Below are 27,503 nucleotides of genomic sequence, written 5' to 3'. Positions count from 1 at the left end.
ATGCTTTCTTGACTTTGCAACATCTAACATTGCTAAAAATCAACCGTGTCCCATACACTGCTGAGCTGGGACCAGACATCTCCTGTTCTCATAAAAAAAACAAAAAACAAAAAAACCACAAGCCTAGAGGCAGCCCCCTTGGGGCCAGAAGGGATGTTGTAAATCCCTTCAAGTCTCAATGCTACAGACAATATAAGCATAATCTTTTTTATTAACTGCAGGGCTGTGGAAAAGCTAAACAAGAGTTGTGCACTGGAAATGCTCTGAAGGAAAAATGAGAGAATCTGCAATTGAATAGAGCAATGGCAGGGAATAATAATTCCACTACTCTGTACTGTGGAGTCTGCTATTTTGAGTTCTCAAAAAGAGCACAGCTAATGTAAAGCACTAGCCCTGTAGATTTGAGGTTTACAAGTCCAATGTCGCTTTGTGAATATACTGTCCCTGCACTGGTACAGCTCACTACTGCAAAGTATGTGGTATATTACAAGTCCAGAGAAGATAAACAGTTGATTGAATAGCTACTGTATAGCCCTCTAACATTGGCTGTCTGTCACAGAGAACATAGCACCAGGATTCAGAGTAGCAGCCATGTTAGTCTGTATCCGCAAAAAGAAAAGGAGGACTTGTGGCACCTTAGAGACTAACCAATTTATTTGAGCATAAGCTTTCGTGAGCTACAGCTCACTTCATCGGATGCATACTGTGTCATGAAAGCTCATGCTCAAATAAATTGGTTAGTCTCTAAGGTGCCACAAGTACTCCTTTTCTTTTTACAAATACAGACTAACACAGCTGTTACTCTAAAACCTGTCTAAATGGAATGTCTTCAATTGTGGGTGAAGTAATCAGCATTCCAGTTTCCAATCAATGATACCCATCTTACAGGCATAAAAACTTTTATTAACACTAATGTTTAAAATCAAGTTTACACAAGTTAAGAAGGAAGGTACTGTACATCTGGGGTTAGGCTTGAGTTATGAGAGATTCCAAGTATCGGTTACAAGGTTCACAAGATACATTCATAGCACATAACCAGAATAGACCTAAACTGGGGTGCGGGAGTTTTTAAAGCGTTAGTGAATAAGTGATCTCAGGTATGCCACCCACAGAACGTATTTAGAGTCCAAGTCAGTATTGGCATCACGAATAGGTACATGGGTGGGGTGCGTCCCTTGATGCTTCAGGGAAGGAAGTGGGTTATTTCTGTGACCGGCAGTCTTGTTTGCTCTATATTAGAAGATATTTTAACAGTCTGGAGCTACACTCTGAGGAAACAAGTGACAAGAGACTTACATCTATTGCCTTCTTTTGTTCTTGACGACAGAAAAAATGGCTGGTAAATTCCATTTGCCTACCTGGTAATCACATTAATTAGTGAATTGGCTACCTACAATATTTGAGTACAAAGGGTGTAACTCTATTTTGGGTATGACAAACAAAAGATCTGTGCCTTTTCGAGAATTTATGTAACCGAGTAATTACTCTGAAAAGGAATAAGTGAAACCTAAATAAATTAGGGTGCACAGAACTCAAGGAAAGTCTTTGACCAGTACCAGAGACTGACAACAAGTTCCATTTGTGAGAATCGGGGAGCTATTTGAATCCCAATTAAAGTCTCCAGGCTGGTCTCATCGTGGGAAGTGCAGGGATGAAATCAAAAAATTCCTATTCACCTATAAAAGGTCCAAGGAATAAAAGAAACCAAAAGATAACAGTGCAGGCTGTATTTCAAACAGGAGAAATCACAAGGAAGGTGCATCAGCCATTTGAAGACAAAGCAAGTGGTCTGGAAGACTAACACACTTTGAGGGTGGGGAAGGACTTCCTTGCAACAATGAAGGAGATACCTGAATATTTGGGGCAAACATCCATCAAAATAACTGAAGACAAACTAAAACTACCATGTACCCAATAACATAAAACAAACATTTTATTTTATTAAAGTAGAGAAATTAATACACAGCCTTTTTCTATATGGTAGTTAGTGGCACAGTGATTGTCAAGGAAGGCAGGTCCTCAATTGTATTTACATTTAGAAATACCTATTTGTAAACCAATTAAAGTCTTTTTAAAGTGTTATTTTTTTTTAAGCTGAATCAAGTGTTTACATCTGCCAATTGCTAAACCAGTGGGTTTTTCCTCACTGACATAAAAAAGCATTAGTGTGCGTTCTTCTTATATTTGTGGCTTTTTTTCAAAATGCCCCCATACCGCCTGTAGCCAGTTCTGCTAAAGACTAGACAATTACTATTTACCCTGCACTATAAGAAGAAACCAAAAGAACTGGTTCTGACATGCATGCCAGGAGTCCTACTGAAATCAATGGGACCACGTAAGCACTTAAAGTTAAAAAAGTGCTTTGCTGAACCAGGGATCCAGAACAGGAACACAAATTGCTATGTGCTGCTCTGTAAGACTCCAAATTACCCTAGTCAGCTACACAAATATGTTATAGATTATAACCACAAGACATTTTAAATACAAAAGTTTGCAGATCTTTCATAGTTAGTAAATTTAAGTCTAGAATGGACCATTATGATTATTTAATCTGATTTCCTACATAACACAGACCATAGAATTATTTATGTATCTGCTGAGCCCAAGTTTTTGTTGAACTTTCCGGTTTAACCACCTGCTTTTAGTTGTTCAGACTTCCTTATTTTTTAAGTTCCCTTTTCTAAAGCTTCGAGCCACAGTGAGCTTGTTTTTTGCCCATTACTTCCAATGAGGATGTTGAACTTATTTATACTGGAGGCAACAGTACTTAGTGTCTTAACTATAGTTACTATTTGAACCAATCTATGGGTATTACTTAAGATGACGTGTCTCCTCTTGTGCACTATAGAACAAGTTGTTCCAAGAGGCAACAATTTCTTGTATCTAGAAATATTGGTTCTCTAAATCATGTTTTTATTTAACATTTAAGCCAGTTTATATGCTAGAAGCTGAAGCCCCCACCCCCCGCCGCCCCTTTATTACTGAAGAGATATTCTAAATACAGAATTAACAACATTATAGCCTTACCTAGACTAGTTGGTTTTATCAGTTCATCCAGCAAGTCATAAAAAGGTAATTTCTGAAGCTTTATGTCTGGATGGACAGGGTGGAGCGCGGCTGTTAGGTGGGGAAGTTCCAGTTCATGTTTAGGTCCCAGAAGAGAAACAGGAAGCAATGGTGACGTTGCAGGGTGGCCATCATAAGTGAGCTGTGGAATGGTAGATGGAGACAAAGTTGCTGGCATGGAAGTTGAGTGTACGCTGGGGAGAGACAAGTCTGCAGGTGTCATGATTTTCTGAGGGAACCTCCGCCTATAGAGTTCTTTAATTTTCATTTGGACAGCAGGGCTGCAGCCGGCTTTTAACAAATGCAGTGCTTTTGTGAGAAGTTCGTGTTTGCGTCCGTGCTTGTTCCTCCCCGCGTATCCCAGAAGTACTTGCAGCTCAGAAACTCTAAGGCTCATAACCATTTGCTTGAAGACAAACAAAATTCATAAATATTAGTATTACAGTTACCACCTCTGCAGTGTTAATACTTTTCTGTTAATCTTTTTTATCACAGCTTATTTAGAACCTGACATTTCTATCCCATCCTTGACTATCTAGAACACAACTTAAAATGGGATTGTGTTTATTGAGTACTAGTATCAATCTAAATGTAGACAGTCTGGAACAGCCTTTTTACTTTAAAAGGTACTGAACTTTGATTTGCTAAGTGTGATCCAAGACCATCACGGCAGGAGTGAAAATTTTAGTAGAAAGCGGACCAGCTTCAAAAAAAGACCAGTGGAGGGGGGGGGGGGGGGGGAGAGAGGGAAGAAGATTTGTAATGGGAGATACCAGTACATTATTCGTAAGTTTAATATGGTTTTCTTTCAATTGTACATTTCAGTAAATACAGTTATGGTCTAATAAGTTTGGTTCCACTAATATGACCAAAATATTAGGGAGTACCTGAAGGGCAGGACACTAGTTTTAAAACACCATTTTGAATTAGCTTATGCTACATGGAAATGTAGAGTAGTGTTTCCAACAAAAAGAAACGACAGAGCATAAATCCATTCGTAAAAAAAAAAAAAGAGAGAGAAACCATCTCTAAAATTCAGAGCCCATTAACTGACAAGTACCAACTATCACAGCGGTCTACACCAGGGGTCTCAAACTCAAATGAGCACGAGGGCCACATGAGGACTAGTACATTGGCCCGAGGGCAGCACCACTGACTCTGCCCCCCTACGCTGCCCCGCCCCCACTCTACCCCTTCCGTGAGGGCCCGCCCCTGCCCTGCCTCTTCCTACCCCTTCCCTGAAATCCCCACCCCAACTCTGCCCCTTTCCTGCCCCCAGGGGGTGCAGGAGGGGTGCAGGGTGCGGCAGGGGGCTCAGGGCAGGGGGTCGGGGTGCAGGGTGGGTCAGGGGGTCAGGGTGCAGCATGCGGCTCAGGGTAGGGGGTTGGGGTGGAGGAAGGATGTGGGGTGCAGGTGGGGGCTCAGGGCAGGGGGTTCGGCTGCAGGAGGGGTTCAGGGTCCGGGGCTGGCCTGGCACACACCGGGGGCAAGGCAGGCTCCCAGTGCACGCCAGGCCGGAGCCACTCTAGGTAAATGCTGGGCCCCGCGGGGAGCTGGTGGGCCACAGGAAATAGCCCCACAGGCCGCATGTTTGAGACCCCTGTTCTATACAAATAAAATAACTTCAGCATAAAGTTTGCAGTGTATTCAATACAGGTATTTGGAAGGATATTTTGTTATCTACCATCTTACTTGACTCCTAGTTTTAGGGATGTACACTGCTGCCTATCACCATAATATTTGAGCACAGTCAAAATATGTTAAAGTCAGAAGAAGAAATTACTAAAGTAGTCAGTTTTCAGAGTACCAGCCGTGTTAGTCTGTATTCACAAAAAGAAAAGGAGTACTTGTGGCACCTTGGAGACTAACAAATTTATTTGAGCATAAGCTTTCGTGAGCTACAGCTTATGCTCAAATAAATTTGTTAGTCTCTAAGGTGCCACAAGTACTCCTTTTCTTTTTGTAAAGTAGTCAGTGTATTTCTTTTAACCATGAGTTTCTTTTGTCATCACTGTGTTTCACCCCCTTTCTCCACTTCTGCTAGTCAATTTTCAACCCCGCATATCAGTCTTACCTCTCCCCCACATCCCTACTAAAAAGACAGAGAACTTGAGTGAAGTCAAAATAAGAAGCTGCTAGCTACGGTGGCTAAGGTAGCTGCAATCAAGGACTAGTATACTCCAAACTTGAAAAATCTCACAACATTTCATCAAGGTAACTTTAAATACTATGTTTTTTAAAATGCATTCTGTTTAAGCTGTTTACCTTAAGCGGCTCCTCTAAACAGGAATGAATAATAAAATGTTGTTAACTTTAAAAAATAATATACAAGTACATGTGTTTATGGTCTAGACCATTTAAGTGTTCTGAAGGACATATCACCTTGGTTTGCCTCAAGATACATTTTCTCTTACCCATTTATATCAAAAGAATTATCTAGTGCTGACTTAGTTTTTGAGGTGGGAGTTTTTACATGCAAAGGAAACCTCCCGTGAGGTGGATAAAAAGACAGCGACGAGAGCCAAATCATTTGACAATGTTTAAGTTTGATGATACTGTCATTTTAAAAAGGCACGACAGAACTTAGATCAAGTGGCAAAGAGGAACTAGAGTGTGCATTTGAGGCAAAGGGAGGGGGGAGGGAAATAGCCACAGGTTTCAAAAATACTTAGAGGGGGTTTTATTTCATTTGGCATTGATAGGACCCTACCAAATTCACAGCTGTGAAAAACAAGTCATGGACCGTGAAATCTGACCTCCCCTGTGACATCTGGCTATTGTAGGGGAGGGGCAGGGCTCAGGGGGCCCCAGCTGGGAGCTCCTACCATGGGCCTGGCTCCAGCTGCTAGTCCGAACCCAGGGTGAGGAGGGACAGGACTTCCTTTTCCCTTGCAGGGGCTGCTCTCAATTCTGGTCAGACCCACCTCCGGGAACCTCCCACATCTGCAGGAAGCTCCAAGGCCAAAACTGTCAGCCCCTGACCTGGGCAGAGAGGCTGTGGGGAAAACCCATCCCCTGCAATCCTCATTTCTGCTCTGCTGCTGGCACTGGCATTGACTTTAGAGCTTGGCATCTGGCCAGCAGCCACTGCTCTCTGGCTGCCCACCTCTGAAGGCAGCACCCTTGCCAGCAGCAGGCAGAAGTAAGGGTGGCAATCCCACAACTCCTCTACAATAGCCTTACAAACCCCTACCCCCACAACTCCCTTTTGGGTGAGGTTACAACCTAAGTTCCCTCTAAACTGCGGGGTTGCCTATTAAGCCCCAGGCACGGGTCCAGGGCTGTGGCCGGGGGAGAGGCGCCCCTACCCGCTGGACCCAGCGCAGACGTGCCCCAGACTTGCCGTGGCAGGTGGAGAGGAGTCCTTCCCCCAGCCCAGCCGGAGCTGCCAGAGAGAGAAGCTCCTCCCTTGGCCCAGCCCAGCCCCACCAGAGCTGCCCTGACTGGGGAGAGGCACCTCTCCCCAGGCCCCAAGCTGCTACGGCAAGAGAGGGCTGGGAGGAATCCTCTCTCCTGACCGCAGCCCTGGGGTAGCCTGCACCCCAAACCCCTCATTCCCACCCCAGAGCCCACCCCATGTCCCGCACCCTAACCCTCTGTCCCAGCCTGGAGCTCCCTCCCACACTCCGAACCCCTCGGCCCCACCCACCACTATATGAATTTTGTTACAAAATTCATTCCACACATGGATGTAAAAAATTAGAGGGAACAATGGTTACAACACCATGAAATTTCATATGTAAACATTTGAAGCTGTGAAATTGACTATTTTTAAAACCCTATGACCATGAAATAGACCAAAATGAACCATGAATTTGGTAGGGCCCCAGGCATTGACCATCACTGTTAGCTGAATTACTATGAAATTTTCAGATGCCATTTCCAGTCTAAAATTAGCAATTCACTTCTATTTTCCTTTTCATACACTCAAAACATTATATATAGGCTTTATCCTTTCCATATATGATTGTATCCTCTGGTCCCTTTACTCTTGCATAGTCTCTCCTGTTTCCCAAGATGGCCGGCTGAATGAAACCAATGACAAGTGTAGATTGCTTCACTTCTCTTAGGGAAGTGAGAGGACTTTTGTGTAATGAAACTGAGAATCCTCTGTGCATACAGTACTTCCCTACAACCCCAACAGAAACAAAGTCCTAAACAAGGCTCTGGTCAGTTTCTCTTTGGAAGCTCTGCCAATGACTGGGGAAGAGTTCTATTCAGAATAGCAACAGACCAATGAGACACCATTCTGAAGGATTTTCCTGCAGGGGAATTTTGGAAATGCAAGGGGTCATGGGAAATTAAAAGCCCACAGTCCCAAAATGACCACCTGTTTTTTCTTGTATGGAATTTTCTAAAACCCTACCTTTATTATTTGGTATTTCTAATGTCAATTTACAACAATAAATTTCAAGATAATATTCATTGGGTTTGAGGAGTAATTAGGATAAGTTGGGGCCTAAAATAACGGCAATATTTTGTAGCCAGGTAGTATCAGCCTTCTGAGTTTCCACAACCATGGAAACTGCTGTGGAGTCCACTCCTTACCACCATTTGCTGCCTTAGTGTAATGAGAAATCTAAGGTTCCATTTAAAAAGAGATGTTGTCACTTGTGGCTAGGAAGGTAACTTGAGATGCAAAAGGAGTATAAAATGATGCTCTGATGTATTCCGGAACTCTTCAAACCACCAAAACAATAGTTCTGATATGTATACTGCCTCACTAACTTAATGAATTAACTCTGAAACCTAAAATATGGCAAGATTAGAGAGCTCTCACTACTTGTTGTTTGAGCAGAAACATGCTTATCCCACAAACCCAACCAATCTTCCCCATCTCCCTAGATGTCAAGAGTCTGAAATGTTCCCTACCCAGTTGCTAAAACCTCCAGCTTCCTGCATGAAATCTTCTACAGTGTGGGTAGGTATTGTCAATATACTAGTCTGTGGTGTACTAAAAACTGAAGGAACGTAATATTTTTTAAAATAGCTACTATACTGATTAAAATGAAGGTATTTAAATATGAAAATGAATTATGTAATTTAAATAAAGTTGTCACAGAATTTCTGTATTTCTGTTAATGTAAGAACGGCCATAGTGGGTCAGACTAGCCGAGTATCTAGCCATCTAGCCGAGTATCCTGTCTTCCGACAGTGGCCAGAGCCAGATGCTTCAGACAGAATGAACAGAACCGGGCAATTATCAAGTGATCCACCTCCTTTCATTCAGTCCCAGCTTCTGGCAGTCAGAGGTTTAGGGACGCCCAGACCATGGGGTTGCAACAGACAAATATGATCCAAGGACCATGCTGCAGAAATTTGGGCCAGTTTGGTGCAGAGTACACATGCTTTGGGCACACTTGAGAGATCTATTAGTATCTTTTACATGTGCAGCTACTCCATACTCCTAGCTAAAGGGTATTACGGTATTTCTTTATATTGATTTACTCAACTAGAGCAGATGAGCTTTCATAAAAAGAGAGGGTGTCTTAGAACATTTCATTCACTCACAATATACTGTTGACAACTGAGAGGGAAAGTGACATTTAAGTACATCTGAGACACTGAAATACAACATTTAAATCTTCCTTGTGTTTAAAGAGACTCATTTGTTAAGCTGAAGAGTTTAAACAACTATTATAACCATTTCTTCAGTGGCTAGAATCTCTCATAATTCTGCAGTTTTCTTGCTTTGGTAAGAATCTCCAGATTCAGTTCTTGGAAACATTGGGGAAACCCAGACTGGATAAGGAAGTTTTCCAACTAGAGAGACACCCCATTAATAGGAGTTTTCCCCTTAAAGGATAAACACACAAAATGTGTAGTAAGTACTGATATGATGAAAGCATGATCCATAGCATAAACAAACTTCATTAGCCAAAATAAATAACATTCTTCACTGATTTCCTATCCTGAAACCCCTGTACCTGAACCTTATTTTTAAAAAGGTACAGTAACTGGATTACACTGGCAACATTAAGAAGCTAAAAGTGACATTGAGTACACCTGTTTAAGGGAACCCCATCAACCTGGAACTATTTTAAAGTTGATTTTTGAAACAGACTAGATTTAAGGTATTTTCTTGCTGATTTTTGTGGTTTTATGATGTTTTCCTATTTTATTGATTTTTTATTTTTATTTTTTTTTTAATTAAAAAAAAAGTGTCCTCCTTCCCTGTTGTAGCATAAGAGCTACAGGAAAAATATGGGAACTCACTAAGGCCACATCTACACTAGCATTTCATCAACATAGCTCTCAGTTAGGGGTGTGGAGAAGTTTGAGCCCTGACCGACAACTGTACTGGCAGAATCTCCTAGTATAGATGGAGTTACACCTCCAAAACTGTGCTTTTACTGGTATAGGTTGTTTCGCTTGGGAGGTGAGGAGGTGGAATAAGCTATGCCAGAAAACCCCAGCTTTGCCAGTATAAGCTGCATCCACACTAGGATCCCTTTGCCAGAAAAGCATTCCTAGTGTCGATAAAGTCCACGGTATGCATCCGATGAAGTGAGCTGTAGCTCACGAAAGCTCATGCTCAAATAAATTGGTTAGTCTCTAAGGTGCCACAAGTACTCCTTTTCTTTTTGCGAATACAGACTAACACGGCTGTTACTCTGAAAACTATAGTGAGGATACACTGATTATACACCAAGTGCTGTCAAGCATACAAAGTAAACAAAATCAGAAAAAATAATTCTCTGATTTTTCCAGCCTCATCTACACTTAAATGTTTTGCTAATATGGCTATACAGGCAAAACGCCTTTAGCATAGACAAATTTTAATATCGTACATGTCATAAAGCAGAAACACAAAGGGTCTGGGACAGCTTAAGGGCTGTTCAAAGTGAATATCAAGGTAAGATGATAAACAAGCATTGTAAGGAAAGTGTCTGTTTATTTTGACTCATTAGTCATGACCTTGTAACACTAGAGATTAGAGCTAACCTGAAAATATAAATCTGACATTTCTTGTTTGGCTACATAACAAACAAATTATGCTCCTGTGTAATAGCGTGGAGCATTAGTCATGAAGAAGAATTATCTTACATATAAAAATCTCACCCTGGTCTTCTGGTGCTGTATCTCATGGTTCATTTTTTCACTTTAAGATACAGATGCACTGATGGCCTTGGGCGAGTCATTTAATTTCTGTATCTCAATGTGAGCGATGTGCAGACTAAAACACTTCCAAAAGAACACCCCACAAGTATTATTCAAAATTGCCCTCTTGGTTTTATGACGCTCATGGACTTGTTCCACCCCATCTCTGACATGGCTGCACACATTTATTTCCCTCCTAACAGGAAAGATTTACTTCCATTTGTGCTGCCTCCAGCTCTCTGTCTTCCCCAATCCTTTCCAAACAAGTAACTCCTTTTAAATTAAGCCAGAGTTTTAGCAAACACTGGAAGTAAAGGTTGTACAAGCACCAAAGGCAAAAAGATAACACTTAGGTGCATTTAAGGGCAGGACCAAAGGAAGGTGATTTTTGCCTAAAGCTCCCACATTGGCCCACACTTTCTCATTTCAGTATGGGAAAGACAACCCAGGAAACGAGTATTTCTACATCCACAGTAGTTGGTCAAGTGGCATACTTACAAAAGTCAGGAAGGACACATTAGTCTAGGATGCTGACTAAAAAGTTGTGACCCTACTCAGGAATGTTACTGCATTGGCAGACACTTTTAAATATGTATTTGGATGGGCACCAAACCGCACATTTTGCCTAAAGCCACACAACAACCTTTATGACATTCCACCCATTATTCTAAAAGGTCTTACTCAGTACCGAGGAAGCTGAATACCTTCTTCATCTTTTAAAGGAAGTAAATATTTTTTTAAAAAACAGAAAGGAGGGGGAAGGTAGATAAAGACTAAGGGTAGAGTGGAAGCGGGGACGGGGGGGGACTAGAACCTTAAAGATGAGCTAGAAGTGACAGGGAAGTAGCGGAAAAAACAACAGAATGAAAAAAAAATGGAAGAGGGAAAAGTTACCATCACTAAAAGAACTTTCTCACCTAAAATCAAAGATTAAAATACCAAAGAATTTTTTAAATTGCCAGTAACAAGTGGCAATAGTTATAAAATATCTCCAAACCAAGGACGGGGGGGGGAATAGAGAGAGAAGAAGAGTGAGAATACACATTTGAGTCCTGGGGAATCTTCTTTCCCAGAGTTATTTTTTTTTAAAATGTTAACTTATTCTGTCTCACCCCCTCCCCGCCGCCAACAAAAGCCTCTCCAAAAACTATAAATCATAGTCGCTGTAGAATTTCTATTGAGTTTCCAACAGGAAATACACAGTTAATAACAGAAAATTATCAGAGCTAACAGCCCTGGTGCTGATTCCAAGGAAATGCAAAGTTTTTCTTTTAAAATATATAACTGATGGAAGTCAGACAAAGTCCCAACGGCACATAAATGGATTTTACAAGTCTCAGAATATGCCACTAATAAGAACTAGAAGCTGAGAAACAAGACTTCAGAAATGTGGGACACCTGTATAGACAAAGTTAAAGACTTTCATTGTATTACTACCTGATCCTGCAAACACTTATGCACATATATAATTTTACTCACTTGGGTAGCTCCACTGACTTACCTGGGACTACTCATGTGCTTAAATGTTTGGAGAACCTGAGCCTGATTTATAAAAGTCCAAGTTATGCTAGCTGTAAGCAGGAACCTCGGACATTATCAGTATATTTATTTAAATAATTAATGAGTTACAAAAACAAAAATAAAAAAGGAAAGCTGATTAATGACCACACTTTGCTCTACTCTGCGCACAGTGTAAGGCACGGGCCAGTCTACACTAAGATTTTGTAAGGGCTTCTATCACAGAGGTATTGAGGGTATGTCTACACTACAATCCTTACTGTTGCTGTGGTATAAGCACTTGCTTCAGCAATGGAAGGGGTTTTTCTGTCTACAGTAAATTGACCTCCTCGAGAGGCAGTAGATAGATTATAGGAAGAATTCTTCCATTGCCCTCCAACATCTACACCAGGGCTCAGGTCGGCTTAACTATGTCTCACAGCGGTGTACATTTTTCACACTCCTGTAGCTAGATCAATCTTTAAGTTTTAGATATAGATGAGGCCTGAATAGATAAGGAGAACTGGCAGCAGTTATTGTTTAGGTGAGCCTTAAGGATTCAGACACATTTAGTGTTAGCAGAGTTCTACAATTGTTTCCCAGACAAATACAGACAGACATTTTTTCTTCTTCTGTGATTCAAGCTATAAACTACTACTCTAAGAAGTTTATAGCATGGTTCTAAAATATGGTTCTAAATGAGGTCCTCAAAAAATTAATCCTTGTTCACAATGAAAACCATACCAAAGGATTAAATCATAGTACAGAAAGGGTCTCCATTAATCTCATGTACCTACAGCATCCAGCAGCACTAACACATTGTTTCACTGCCAGATAGCTCTTTGACACTAGAAACAAGAGTCTCTCTGGATGTTCTGGTAAAATCTTACGATTGCTGATGACGCAGCTTTGTGACGTTCCCCTCTGGGGTCATCCAGACTGGTGATCTGCTAGGCCTCTCCAATCCTTGACTCTGGGAGCTAGCCTTACCCTGCTCTTCTGTGAGAACCCCACTCCTGGGCTGTTCATGCACAGCCTCTGGCACATAAGCTGCTCCCAGCTACTTGCAACCGAATGACACTAACCAATATCTCCGGTCCCAAACACAATCCTGGGAACCTCCGTCTTGCAGTGTCCAGTTATGCCCGCTGGACGCTGCAAGCTTATATGAATGTGTCAGTTTAACAAAGAAATTGATATGTATCAAGCTTGTTACCCCAGGGGGAGACTCTAACACACTTCAAACCAAACACACTGCTTCAGGAGGAATAAACAAACAAATGTATTAACTATAAAGATTGACTTATAATCACTTAAAATCTAAGCATAACAGGTCAGATTTGGTCAAATGAAATAAAAGCAAAACGCATTCTAAGCTGATCTTAACACTTTCAATGCCCTTACAAACTTAGATGCTCTCACCATAGGCTGGCTGGTTGCCCTTCAGCCAGGCTCTCCCCTTTGATCAGGGCTTCAGTCATTTGGTGGTGATGTCTGTAGATGGAGGTGGAAGAGAGAGGAAGAGTATGGCAAATGTCTCTTCCTTTTATCATAGCCTTTATTGCCTCTTGGCTTTGTCCCCGCCCCTTCATAATCAAGTTAGCATTACTGAGTCTCTCCAAGCAAGATTGAGCAATTCCCCTGGTGTGGCCTCATGCAGGTGAGTCATTGCATTGTAGCTCCCTTGATAGACAATGGCTGTTGATGGATTGTTTGACATCCCGCCCAGGCATTGGTTACTTTCCTTGCTGTTGCCTCTGGTGAGCTAATATCTGGCCGATTCCCCCAAATTACAGCATATTTTAGTGACCACAATACAATACAATTCTCAGAACTTCATATGCATTAATGATATACATATATGGATAGAGAAATGACTTTCAGCAGATCATAACCTTTCCCCCGATACCTTACAAGACACGCTTTATATGTAAGATCACTATTATATGAAAATGAGGAAGGAGGCACGCTCCACCAAGGTATAGAACTATTCTAAGAAGTTTATAGCATGGTTCTAAAATATGGTTCTAAATGAGGTCCTCAAAAATTAATTCTTGTTCACAATGAAAACCATACTAAAGGATTAAATGATGCTACAGAAAGGGTCTCCATTACTCTCAATATACCGGGGTGGCCAACCAGTCGCTCCAGAGCCACATGCAGCTCTTCAGAGTTAATATGCGGCTCCTTGTAGAGGCACTGACTGACTCTGGGGCTGGAGCTACAGGCACCAACTTTCCATTGTGCCAGGGGATGCTCACTGCTCAACCCCTGGCTCTGCCACAGGCCCTGCCCTCACTCCACCCCTTCCCAAGCCTGCCATGCCCTCGCTCCTCCTCCCCAGAGCCTCCTGCATGCCACAAAACAGCTGATTGGGAGGTGCTGGGAGGGAGAAGCACCAACTGGCAAGGGCTGTCGGTAGGTGGGAGGAGCTGGGAGCAGGGTGGGGAGCTGATGGGGGGCTGCTGACATATTACTGTGGCTCTTCGGCAATGTACATTGGTAAATTCTGGCTCCTTCTCGGGCTCAGGTTGGCAACCCCTGCACTATACCTACAGCATCCAGCAGTATTAATACATTGTTTTCCTGCCAGATAGCTCTTTGACACTAGGAACAAGAGTCTCTCTGGATGTTGTGGTAAAATCTTACAATTGCTGGTGATGAGGCTTTACATCACGTATGGCTAAGATTTGTTCATCCCTTCAGGGATTTTACAAACTAAACAACTGGAATTCCAGGATCACAGTAAGATTTATGAAAATATTAGCAAGGATGTCAGGAAGAATAACATATTCCTTCTCTGTATGAAGTCACATTCCCTAATCTTAAATCCCATTTGTAAGACTAGCATTCTGTTAAGATAGAACTATAAAAATTGTAAACAGCCAATTGAAAAATTGCAAGAGAGTAAGACCAAAAAAAATTCATGGAAACCTCAAGCCCCTCCATGACAGGTTGTAACTTTCTGCATCTATCTAATGCATACAGAACACTAAAAGGATGAAGTTACAGTAATTCAATATGGAAGGGAGGCAAAAGCAGAAAAGTACAGTAATAAATATACAACACACTATGACCTTTATGGAGGATATTGCTTTTCATAATGAAAAACTCAGCTCCTTTCTGGTGTTACCCAAGCAATGTTTTCCCAAGGTGGTGTAAAAAAAAAAAAAAAAAAATGTACAAAATAATTAGGGCTGTCGATCAATCACAGTTAACTCACACAATTAACTCAAAAAAATTAATCACGATTAATCGCACCATTAAACGTTGAATACCAATTGAAAGTTATTAAATATTTTTGGATGTTCTACATTTTCAATTATATCAATTTCAATTGCAATATAGAATACAAAGTGTACGGTGCTCACTTTATGATTATTTTTTATTACAAATATCAGCACTGTAAAAATCCTCACCTCATACAAGTACTGTAATGCAATCTCTTTAGCATCAAAGTGCAACTTACAAATGTAGTTTGTTACATAATTATACTCAAAAACAAAGTAATGCAAAACTTTAGAGCCTACAAGTCCACTCAGTCCCACTTCTTGTCCAGCCAACTGCTAAGAGAAACAAGTTTGTTTACATTTACAGGGGATGCTGCCCTCTTCTTAATTACAACGTCACCTGAAAGTGAGAACAGGCGTTCACATGGCACTCTTGTAGCTGGCGTTGCAAGATATTTACATGCCAGATGTGCTAAAAATCCATGTGCCTCTTCATGCTTCGGCCATCGCTCCAGAGGACATGTGTCCATGCTGATAATGCTTGTTAAAAAAATAATGCATTAATTAAATTTGTGACTGAACTCCTTGGGGGAGAATTATATGGCTCCTGCTCTGTTTTACCAGGATTCTGCCATATATTTCATGTTATACCAGTCTTGATGACCCAGCACGTTGTTCATTTTAAGAACACTTTCGCTGCAAATTTGACAAAATGCAAAGATACCAATGTGAAATTTCTAAAGAGAGCTACAGCACTCGACCCAAGATTTAAGAATCTAAAGTGCCTTCCAAAATCTGAGAGGGACAAGGTGTGGCGCATGCTTTCAGAAGTCTTAAAAGAGCAACACTCTGATGTGGAAACTACAGAACCCAAACCACCAAAAAAGAAAATCAACCTTCTGCTGTTGGCATCTGACTCAGATGATGAAAATGAACATGCATTGGTCCGCACTGCTTTGGATCGTTATTGAGCAGAACCCATCATTGGCATGGACGCATGTCCTCTGGAATGGTGGTTGAAGCATTATGGGACATATGAACCTTTAGCACATCTGGCACATAAATATTCTATTATTGTTTAACAGCACAATTAATCGTACGATTACTTTTTTTAAACACACAATTAATCGTGATTAATTTTTTTAAATCGATTGACAGCCCTAAAAATAATAGGTGCCAATTACGTGTCCCTATAATACACAGGTGATGATGTAGTGTCCTTACCTGAGGAAAACCTTATTTTATGTATTTATTCCCTGAGAAGAACAGTTCATAATTGTTCGTTTTGAACAAATGCTTTCATTCACTGGTCCAATTTACAAATAAAAAGTTTCAGGTAACCTTATTTTATTGTTAAGAATAATTTGCTATCCAAGTGATTTCAACATACTGCAACTGCAAGGAAAAAAATAAACTAGAATTGATCCAATGTGCTAGTTCCCTCTCTTCTAAGTCAGTCACCTTAAGCAGCTCACATGTAACACCACCTAGTTCATGGTTCTGATTTGCTAACACTAGGCTTCTCACTCCAGTGGCAAAAGTATGATATACAGCTTCAAAAGTCAGATACCATTTACTGCATAATGATCTCACACAACATCTGTCAGTTTTCTTACTAATAAAACCATTGAAAGCCTTTTAATATATATCAGTTCAAAAAACAGTTTTAGCACTTCAGAGTTATTAAAAATTCTGTTTGGACATCTAAGAATAGAAAAAACATCTTTCTTGCACAGAGGCTTACTGATTTATTATAGATTAACTCCCCTCATTTTGTTTTAAGGTCTCAGAAATTAGCTGTATTTGATGTCTAGAACCTGTGGTCTGGTTTATAACGGACCCAGCAGCTAATGAAAATTCCAAGATGTCATGGAAGTACATCAGTGTCAATATATTACTGGAGTGTGGATAACAACAGAATAGCCTCTAAACCTCCTTTTTTTTTTTTTTTTTTGGGGCAGTTTGGCCCACAAACTTAAAAACAACAAAATAAACCAAAATAAACAAATGAAAATACCCAGTTTATCTGTGTAGGTGGTTTAAAGCCAAGATTGTTCAAGCGTCACTAACAATTTCTAGTTATCCAAATGCCCAGCTTAAGAAACATGAAACAGAGGCACTCACCTCCTGAGTGCCTGCCAGTGGCTGGGTGTGGTACTGCAATCGTTTTCCTGCTCCTGGCACTCTCTGCAAGTTGCCAGCCTTGTTAGGTGGATCTTCAGTGGCTCAGCCCTCCAGTCAAATCACACAGTGAACAATGGACCACTTCTGGGGTAGCAAATAGTTCAACCGTGTATCAGCCCTCACAAGGGTCTTTAGCCTCACCTCTGGGTCCTTTACATCCAGCTCTGTGCTTGGGCTTCTAAAGCAGCTTTGTCCCCTTCTCAGGGCTTAGGCCACCTCGCCAGTGGGGGAACCTAGGCCCACCCACTACTCTAGATTCTAAGCCAGGAACCCCATAAACAGCAGCTACATGCTGCTCCCTTTAATTAGTTGCTGCTGTAGTCCCTTGGCCTCTTCCCACTTGGTCCCTTTACCTTTGGGTTAGGGCTCTCAGGTCCTCTCACTCCCAGGTTTAGCAAATGTAACCAGTCAAGCTCCTTTGGTCCGAGCGGAGCCCCCTTCCTTACCTCTCTTGTTCCAGCCAGGAATAAATCTGTAAGGCCCTGCAGCTCCTTTTAGCTAAGCCTGCTGGGCTCTAGTTGACTGCTTCCTCAAGGCCTCTTTCCTCCACTGGGGCAGGGTTTAGTAGCACCACAGGGCCTCCAGAAGGTGGCCCCAAAGGCCTGGTACACCCAGTCGGAACACCACAAAAGGGCTTGGTTTTCAGAAAGCACCAAGCATCCATATTTTGAAAACCAGGCCCCTTTACAGTGCCTCAAGTAGGTCACACAAAAATCACTAGTCACTTTTGAAAATCTTGGCCTCAAATCTGTTTGGACTAAGGTGGGACACACTCACCTGTACCTAAACGATCTTCAGTATAGGGGCAAATAGGTACCTATATGGATATATGTGGGAATGACTGTTTCTATTTCCATCTGAACTGTGCTGTAAGCAAAAGGTGCTCTGACATCATGTCTGGAGTGTCTTCTCACTGATAGATATGCTCGATGCTATTCAAAGATCATCTCTGTTGTGGTCAGTTGTTTGAAGCCAGAACCTTTTTAAAAGCTTCCTTTACTGAAGAAAACTATTTCTAAGATGTTATGATCCTTGAATCAACCTATCCAAAAGTGAGGAAATAAGTTGATGAATGGTTTCTAAGCACACTTAACAGAAGGCCTTGGACACTGAAACAGAACCTCTGAGCAGCAGCATTTTACTCCAAAAGTGAGTATGCACAGGAGGCCCTAAACCTTGCCATTAATACTATCATGCTTTGGTATCCAATTTGTTTCATGGCTTCACAGAATACACCATAACCAGGAAGTAGCAAGTTCCATCAGCTCTCAACTGACATCTGTGGAACAACTAGAGCCAACAGCATACAAGGAATAAACATGCTGTGCTTGGAAGCAGGCACAAGTCTATATATTGCATTGGAGACAGAGAAAAATAATTAAGATCAAGCTTACAGTAAGGAATACTCACATGTAGTACTACAAGTCTCAGCCTAAAGCAATTCCAGTTTTTCCCAAGTTCACAAAAGGGAGAATTTTGAAGAGAAGAGCGGCACTTGAGATCACACAGGGCTGTTTTCCCAGGCCCAGGAGACCATATCTAATCCTATATCAATAACTTGACTTAGAGATCTTTAGGGACACCTACCACCTGCTGGAGACAAAACTAGTGGAAAGCCCTGTCCAGGAAAGCCCACTCTGAGAACAAATATCAACATTCACATGATAGCAAGACAGACACGATGGTGATATGATAAAATACATTTTCTTTCCAGTGAATGACTGCCATTACTATCTGCCAAAAGTTTAGGACTCTGAATGCCATTCTCCCAACATCTTTAAAGGTGTTCCATGATTTTCAGAGATAGCTGTGGAATTTGCTATGCCATACAACCATAAAATCACCACTTAGCCATATTTAAGCTGCCCTTCATTTAATACAAGTCACATTTGATTTTAATCCACTCCAGAAGCTTTATCTTCAAGAGATTTTATTCACTAGTATACTAAGTTATTACTACTGGCATTAAGAGGTTGTACAATATGGTAGTAACCTTTATTTTATTTCTAGGAAACTCAAATTTTCTTCCCAGGACATTCAAGCTTCATTTTCCCCGTATATTTAGTCTTGCAGATGGGACTTGTTTTACAGTGCTATTCATTAATATAATGTTAAAGACAAGTAATTACAAAAACTAATTTAACAGGTTTTTTATATGCAATGGTGTGTCTGTGTAAAGAATAATATAGCTTTTATGGGTAAAGACAAATGAGGAAGGTCATAAATAAGACATGCTTTCAAGGATTTGGGATAGGGTTATTGTCAGACAAATTTGCTTTTTATTAAAAATGCTCTTACCCTTGACTAAGCCATCCAGCTGGTTGACTGAACGGTTTTAATTCCTGTGTAACAAGCCTCACTAGAGCCCGCCTAGAGCTACAAACACAACTGTGTTAAGGGCCCCAGAAACAAAATGGTTGGACCTGGCCCAGTTACAGCATGTCTAAGGATAACATGGGGAAACTATTCCATGGTATCTGTGAAATCAAGCCAACTAGTAGTCCAGTCATCTATGAAGCATTCAAAATTCATACTTTTGTCTATCCCATTTTCCCTTCTAGTAAAACCAACAAAAATTATGGAAGTGCATCCATTTTTCTACCTTTTGATGTCCAGATTTAAGCTTCTGCACACTTGAAAAATCAATGCCCAAATATACAGCTATAAGTATTAAATTGTGATTTGCAGAACAAGAAATCTCATATATGAAACAGAGGTGCCACTTTAGCCAGAACTCTTGACTACAGCATTGAGTAGAGATGGAAACTGTGTTTTTATTTCGTGAATATCATCCAGCGCAGAAGATATATACCCAAGTAGCTTTTAGAAGTCAATTTTTTAAAAGAAAAGATGGACTAAGATTTCTTATACTGAAATAGAATGCAAGTGGAATTTAACAAATGTACTCATACAGTATTGGGAGAGGGAAAGATGACGGCCGGAAGTTGTTTGTGGAATATCTTAAGTGCAAGAATTAAAGCAACTCACGGTAAAGACTATTTTTGCACTCGGTTTTGTTGCTACTTGGTTTTGGTAGCAGTCATTTAAACCTCTTCAAACTCCAATAGACATGTCCCTCTCTTCAGTCTTGTCAGCTAAAGTAAGTGTTTGTTCTCATATCAAACTTGTTTACTCAAAACACAGATGTTTATACCCCTTCAAGTTAAAGAAAAATTCATCCTCCTTTTAATATTTTCTTTTACTTTAGAGAGCTGCAAAGTGATCAGTTCTTCATGCCCTAAAAAGAGTATACACCTTTCTATCCTTTACAAATCAGAGAATGATATTGAATTTTTTTACTGTTTACTTAACATGAAATGGAACAAAAGAGTATATTAATTTTAATAAAAGTGTAAATTGTTCAAACAGCTAGAAAGAGGATAAGACACACCAAAAGGCACCTAAAGTTTGCAACAGTAGACTTTGCACTCCATGGTCACAAATTCCCAGGCAGCACCATAGGAGATAGCAGCAGACTGCACCGTCATTCATTACTTGAGATATCTATACAAGTTTCAGTTTACAGCTCAGTATCTAAAGTTCATGTCAATGCTAGATACTGAACTGCATTCTGAAGCCAGTGTACACCCCCCAACAAAGTAACCATGCCTATACCCTGGTGGGCGACCAACAAGAGTAAGGTTTCAGAGTAGCAGCTGTGTTAGTCTGTATTCGCAAAAAGAAAAGGAGTACCTGTGGCACCTTAGAGACTAACAAAATTATTTGAGCATAAGCTTTCGTGAGCTACAGCTCAGATATTCCATTTCCTTCCTTGCTATCAGCCCAAGAAGAAAATAAGTGGCAAAATTGTTTTCTGGCTTTGTGGCATCCCTGTTCACAAGATCTCCCTCTGAAATATGAATTCCCTCCCCCTGTGAATTACACCAATGGGCATACAAAAGGGAGTGATTCTAAATTGTCAAAGGCTTGTCTACACATGGAGTTCTTTCTGATTAACTATTCCAGAATAAGAGTGCCCACACCTGGAGTTAATTGGGATTGCGCCAAGTATAGACAGAATAAGAGTGCCCACACCTGGAGTTAATTGGGATTGCGCCAAGTATAGACATACCCAAGTGCTTTGTTACGGCAGAACCAAGTACTATAGGATAGAAATACACATTTGATACTACAAGACCTTTCACCCACCCTGCCTGATGTAGGAGACAGTTTGACAGTGTGTTCACAGCAGTGACAAAGCCAACTTAGAAAGGAACATTACTACAGTATCCACACAGCTTTGGGTAAATTAAGCTTTTTGGGGGGAGGGGAGACAGTGCATTGAATATGCATGTATATCTTGGTATGAGACAGAGAAGCATTTTACTTTAATATTACAGCCCTTTAGTACATTACTGCTTATACCATTCTCAGTGTTTCCACTGCATGATTGTGGAGCCTCCAGTAGGCAAAATACTCCCTAGGTACAACCTCACCCTAAGCTTAAAAATAAGTAAGTTTGACTACTTTTGTCACAAGGAACCCCTAACTTTACTATAATTAGTCACTTGCCAGCACTGTCTGGGTCCGGTTAGTTTCTGTTTCATCTGTATAGTCAATTTCCCTTGGGTTTTTCACAGAACAAGGAGAGGGGAAAAAAACTGTTTAAGATTTTCTTTAAAATGTATAAAAATTAGCAAGGAGACTCAGGGGGCAGAACAGGTGTAGTACCAGTAACCACTTTCAAACTTCTTTATTAAAATTGACTATATTTTAAGTTGTCAGTATCCCTTTAAATCAAAGGTTATCCAGACAAAGAGTCATTTCAAAAAAGATAAATGCAAGACCTATTGGAAGTCTTAAATAGGTATTTGTTATCTATTCGCCCTTGCATTATGATACAGTCTTTAATTACAGGATGACATACCTCGCCCTCGCCCACCCCCACCCCCTTTTTTTTTTTTAAACAGAACCCAAGCTGGACAGTGCTTACTAAGTGAGCAGGTAATCAATATTTTGTTTTTCGACATGTGGACCCATGCCTTATTTACTTCTATGAAGACTGAATTAATTTTCTCATATGGTTTTCAGTACAGTATCAATGCTTCATAGTTTTCAGAGCAACCCTGAGAGATGCAGAAGTATTATTACCCCCACTTTACAGAGGGGTTCAGAGAAGGGAGACAAGAACTATTAGATTGGCAGATTATCCCATATCTGCCCACTGCCATCAGAGAGAGGATACTGGGACAGATGGATTATGGGTCTGATCCAGTCTAGCTATTCTCTTTTTCCTAAGTACATATTAAAGTTTGCACAGTGCAAGTTTAAATTAGACTTACTATTGGAAAGAGAACCGGGGGGAGGGGCGGGAAACCCTAATGAACTATGTACCCTTACCAATGTTTTAAATAAAATATGGTATATTAGAATTGGTCCTTTGAAAATGTAACTATCAGGAAACAAACCTAAAACAAAAACCCTCTTACTGACTTTGTAATGACTGTTACCAAGGAGGAGGGATAGCTCAGTGGTTTGAGCATTGGCCTGCTAAACCCAGGGTTGTGAGTTCAATCTTTGACGGGGCCATTTAGGGACCTGGGGCAGAAATTGGGGATTGGTCCTGCTTTGAGCAGGGGGTTGGACTAGATGACCTCCTGAGGTCCCTTCCAACCCTATGATTCTATGTACGTGGATCCAGACCCTCATAGGCAGGTGTCTCAGTCAGATGTATTATTATTTGGAAAGATCACAGTTCTAAAGAGAGCAAAAAAGTGCCAGAATATAAGAATATAATCAGACTAACCCCAAGGTTGTTGAGAAATGTCAATTTCCACTGTTTGTCTCAAATCTGATTTCAGGTTTTAGCCCAGAGATCATGGGGGACAGTGGGAGGACAGGACACCAGCATGGTCCTCATTCAGTAACATACTGTTGTGGTCTCTACCCTCTCTCAACACCACTCCCTCACTAACTGCTGAAAACAGTGTCCAGGCACTGAGACCAAGTTGTTTCCCAGTCATCTATTACATTTTCAGAGTGAAAATAACAGCCACTCACACCTCCCTGTCATTCCATGTCCTCCAACCTCGCTGCCATCATCACCCAGCCCTTTCAATGTTTAACATTATTCATATGTACACATTTCCATGTTGTTAGCATAATACACTGCATTTTACCCAATATCCATAATATTAAGGTCCCAAATACCATAGCCAAACCATCCAGTTTTCCAAATGCTCCTGTTTTTACTATGTCAACATGTAACACAATTCTCAAAAAAAAAAATCACAACTCCTCATGTCTGATTTTGAGCCAAATAAGGAAATGTATTTAAATATTCCAGTATTTTAAACATTAGCATAAAATAGATTTGGTAAGTGCATGCAAGCCCCTTTCGCTTCTAGGTCACTTGTTCAAACCTAGTTAAAAAAGTGATAGACTTCTGGGCACTATCAGCTATTTCAGTGTTTATAAGATCTGTTGGTAATCAGTACAGTTCCCAGTGGGCTTGGGGTGAGGGTGCCACCTATCTATAGATCATCATTGCAACCACTGTTATACATTTGCAACAAATCTTGTTCAAAATGTAGTATGTAAGATGTCTATGAAAAGGTTATGATTGGCTGGTTATGATTACACTATCTGTATGCATATATCATTTTTTGTATTCAAAGTTACGAATATTGGCTCTATGCCTGGATTTCAAATGCTTGCTCCTGGGGTAACGCCCACAAGGTAGTTAGCCAGCACATCTTCGAGGGACTATTCAAATTAAGTGGCTCATTAAGAAACACTTAACGGACAATGGGAGATGCTCATCTACACTGAATGGACTGTCCTGCAAACATGCTGTTTGAAGTACAGGTAATGGCTTTTATTGTGTCCAAATCTTCATGCATGGACATGTGACTTGCCCATGTGACTCCAAACACTATCTTGTCACCTTTCAGAGTAACAGCGGTGTTAGTCTGTATTCGCAAAAAGAAAAGGAGTACTTGTGGCACCTTAGAGACTAACCAATTTATTTGAGCATGTAATTTTCCACTAGCTGAGCTGAGGGCTTTGTTTGAAACAATGGGTTCCCTCCACATGGCAGAAGAGATAAAAGGCCCTGGAAAACCCTTCATTTTGCCTCTTTTCTGCTCCAGCCTCTGGACTATGAACTTATATTAATGGAAGCATTCTAACCAAGGAATTGAGGATCTTGCAATGATTTGGAAGCAGCCAGAGACTTGACTTAATCCAGCAGTTTATTCCATTACTGCTACAAGCCTGAACCAAGAACTTTGCAATTATTGTATGTACTTGATTCCTTTAACCAATTTTAACTCTCAACTTACTTTCTTTTTATGAATAAACCTTTATATTTTAGATACTAAAGGATGGGCATCAGCGTGATTTTTGGGTAAGATCTAAGTTATATACTGACTTGGGCGTGTGGCTGGTCCTTTGGGATCAGAAGAACCTTTTATTTGAAGAGATTGGTTTTAAAGAACCACTCATCTCTAAGTCTAGTGTTTTTGGTGGTAATACAAGGACTGGAATGCCTGAAGAAACTGCTTTTATGACTTCTTTTTAACCAGTGGGGTGAAGCAGAAGTTTACTTTTGTTGCTGGTTTGGTATATCCTATGGGGAATTAGCCACGAGTCTTGGGGCGTATCTGCCCTATTTCTCAGCAGTTTGTCCTGAATTTGGCATCCTCAGTTGTGGCCCACTGAGGCACGGTTACACTACCACAACTGTTGGGAGGAAAAAATGTTCTTGGTGAAAGAGAGAAAAAGGACTGAGCCATCAATTGATTCAGAGTTTATGCTCTTTCTTCAATGACAATTTTAAGCCAAGATTTTAAAAAGTGACTGGTGACTTTGAATGACCAACTTGATATACCTTAAAAGGCCTTGATTTTCACAAAGCACCAATCCTCTAAAATTCAGGCACTCAAAAATCACTAGTCATAAGTCTTGGTTTCACCCTTCCAATCAGCCATTGAATGGAACAGAAGATGTATTCCCTTCCCTGAGCAAGGTCCCTAGATAGCAGCTTGGTAAGAATTTCAGCTGTGGGCGATGGGCTTCTGACCAAAGAGCGTTTTTCCCCCCTGGGCCTTGTGGATGCCTTTGACATCTTATATATCAGCCTCTCTGAGTAGCAAGTGTCTAGAATATTTTTCAAGTACTTGGTGCCTACAAGGACTTGAAAATATACCAGACATTTAATTCATATCTTTACATTGTCTCTTGTCTCATTCACTGGCTGCCTCAGTAGGGGCAAGGACTGAATCATCCTCTCATCCTTAGGCCTTGTCTATATGAGGAAAGTGCAGTGTATTAACCCATAATTAGAAAAATGTTAACGGCTGTAACAGCTTTAAATATGATTTTGCCTTAGAGTGAACAGACAGTTGTGTTATATTTAAAAAAACAAAAAAACAAACAAAAAGAAACATTAACTGGTCATGGTTAATCCCAAGGCAAAAAATCACATTAATGTTGTGTACATGTTCCTGCATTCCCCACCCCACCCCGACTATAGACAATGCCCATAGAGACAGTTGTTCTAAGTTAGGGTTGAAGCACATGAATGAGGCAGATAGGAAGCTGTTCTGCAGGAAGAGGGAGTATTTCACTTCTGAGCACCATTAATCTGGCACTCCCCCATTCCCTCCTTCAAACACTACATTTATTTCTTAATAAAAGATTGCCTTAATTTAACTTATTTTCCACCCAATGGAAATAAACCCTGCATTCTAGCTAAAAATGTATATGCCAAATTAAAAATACACAAGTTAAAAAAATCACTAAACAGACTACAGAATAAATCAGGGATGGGCAAACTTTTTGCCCCAAGGGCCACATCTGGGAATAGAAACTGTATGGCAGGCCATGAATGCTCACAAAATTGGGGATGGGGTGTGGGAGGTGGTGAGGGCTCTGGTTGGGGGTGAGGGCTCCGGAGTGGGGCCAGAAATGAGGAGCGATGGGTGTGGGAGGGGGCTCTGGTCTGGGGCAGGGGTGTGGGCTGTGGGGTGTGGCTGGAGATGTGGGGTGCAGGCTCCGGGCGGCACTTACCTCAAGTGGCTCCTGGAAGCAGCAGCATGTCCCTTCTCTGGCTCCTACACAGAGGCACACCCAGGTGGCTCTGCACACTGCCCCGTCCACAGGCACCACCCCTGCAGCTCCCTGGCTGCAAGGTTCCCAGCCAATGGGAGCTGCACGGGTAGTGCTTGGAACAGGGGCAGCATACAGAGTGGAGGCCCTTGGCTGCCCTAAACATAGGAGCTGGGGGTGGGGGGGTTGTTCTGTACCTCATGGAAACACCCTGCACTCCCATGTTCATCCTTATAATATGATTCTGTGGTATCTAATGCAAAGTTTGTCATGCCGGATGTCTTTGGAAGGCTCATGATGTACTGAGCATTGTTATGGTAATGTTATAGTAATCTTCATTATAGTAATGTTTAGGTTGTAATTTCATGTATATAGTTATAAGGCTGAAAATGTGTCCTTATGGCTTAAAGCAAGCCCAGGCAAAAACTCACCAAGAACAGAGGGGCAGTTCACACCTCATGAGAGCATGTATGGGACAAACCCAGCCCAGCCTCACAGGAATAAAAGACACTGGCCTAAGTAACAATGGATCTGTTGGACTCCCAAGTGAGTGACCCTTTCTTCCTTTGGTCAGTTTGGAACTGTGATGAGGTAATGCTCACCTGACACTGAAGGGGGGGGAAGCCAAGAGGGAAGAAAGAACATGATAAAGGGAGAAACGTTTGCCTTGCTCTTCCTCTCTCTTCCACCTCCATCTACAGACATTACCACCAAGCGACTGAAGTGCTGATCAAAGGGGAGAGCCTGGCTGAAGGGCAACCAGCCAGCCTGTGGTGAGAAGCACCTAAGTTTGCAAGGGCACTGAAAGCGTTAAGCTCAGCTTAGAATGCGTTTTGCTTTTATTTCATTTAACCAAATCTGACTTATTGTGCTTTGACTTATAATCACTTAAAATCGATCTCTGTCATTAATAAATGTATTTGTTTATTCTACCTGAAGCAGTGCATTTGGTTTGAAGCGTGGCAGAGACTCGCTTTGTTAAATTTCTTTGTTAAATTGGCAAACTCATATAAGCTTGCAGCGTCCAGCGGGCATAACTGGACACTGCAAGATGGAGGTTCCCAGGGTTGTGTCTGGAACCGGAGATATTGGCTAGTGTCATTCAGTTGCACAATCCAAGGAGCAGCTTACATGCCAGAGGCTGTGCGTGAACAGCCCAGGAGTGGGGGTTCTCACAGCAGATCAGGGTAAGGCTAGCTCCCAGAGTCGAGGATTGGAGTGACGTAGCAGATCACCAGTCCAGATAACACCAGAGGGGAACGTCACAGTGGGCCGTGGTGTGGCCCCCAACCCTGCTCCCAGGAGCCGCATGGAGTGGCTCCTGACTCTGCTCCCCGGCTGGAGCACCGAAGCGGGGAAAGCCCCAGACCCCGC

The 27,503-nt window shown here is 41.3% G+C and overlaps 1 protein-coding gene across 2 annotated transcripts in view; it reads right to left on the bottom strand.

Annotated features, from left to right (window-relative positions):
• Window positions 1-27,503, bottom strand: part of PIAS1 (protein inhibitor of activated STAT 1) — a 96,632-nt gene that overhangs the window by 54,554 nt on the left and 14,575 nt on the right. Inside the window, exons 2-3 of one of the 2 annotated variants that reach the window (XM_073304444.2) lie at window positions 13,087-13,158; window positions 3,028-3,472 (exon numbers count right to left, since the gene is read on the bottom strand). In XM_073304444.2, coding sequence (XP_073160545.1) covers window positions 3,028-3,472; window positions 13,087-13,089 — 448 coding nt within the window. In that variant the 5' untranslated portion in view covers window positions 13,090-13,158. The remainder of the gene's footprint in view (window positions 1-3,027; window positions 3,473-13,086; window positions 13,159-27,503) is intronic. The other variant, XM_073304443.2, reaches the window with a different exon arrangement.

The sequence above is a fragment of the Lepidochelys kempii genome, chromosome 10 (assembly GCF_965140285.1).
Source record: "Lepidochelys kempii isolate rLepKem1 chromosome 10, rLepKem1.hap1, whole genome shotgun sequence".
Classification (NCBI taxonomy): domain Eukaryota; kingdom Metazoa; phylum Chordata; order Testudines; family Cheloniidae; genus Lepidochelys; species Lepidochelys kempii.
The sequence above is the reverse complement of the archived record's forward strand: the minus strand, read 5'-3'. Positions and strand labels throughout refer to the sequence as shown.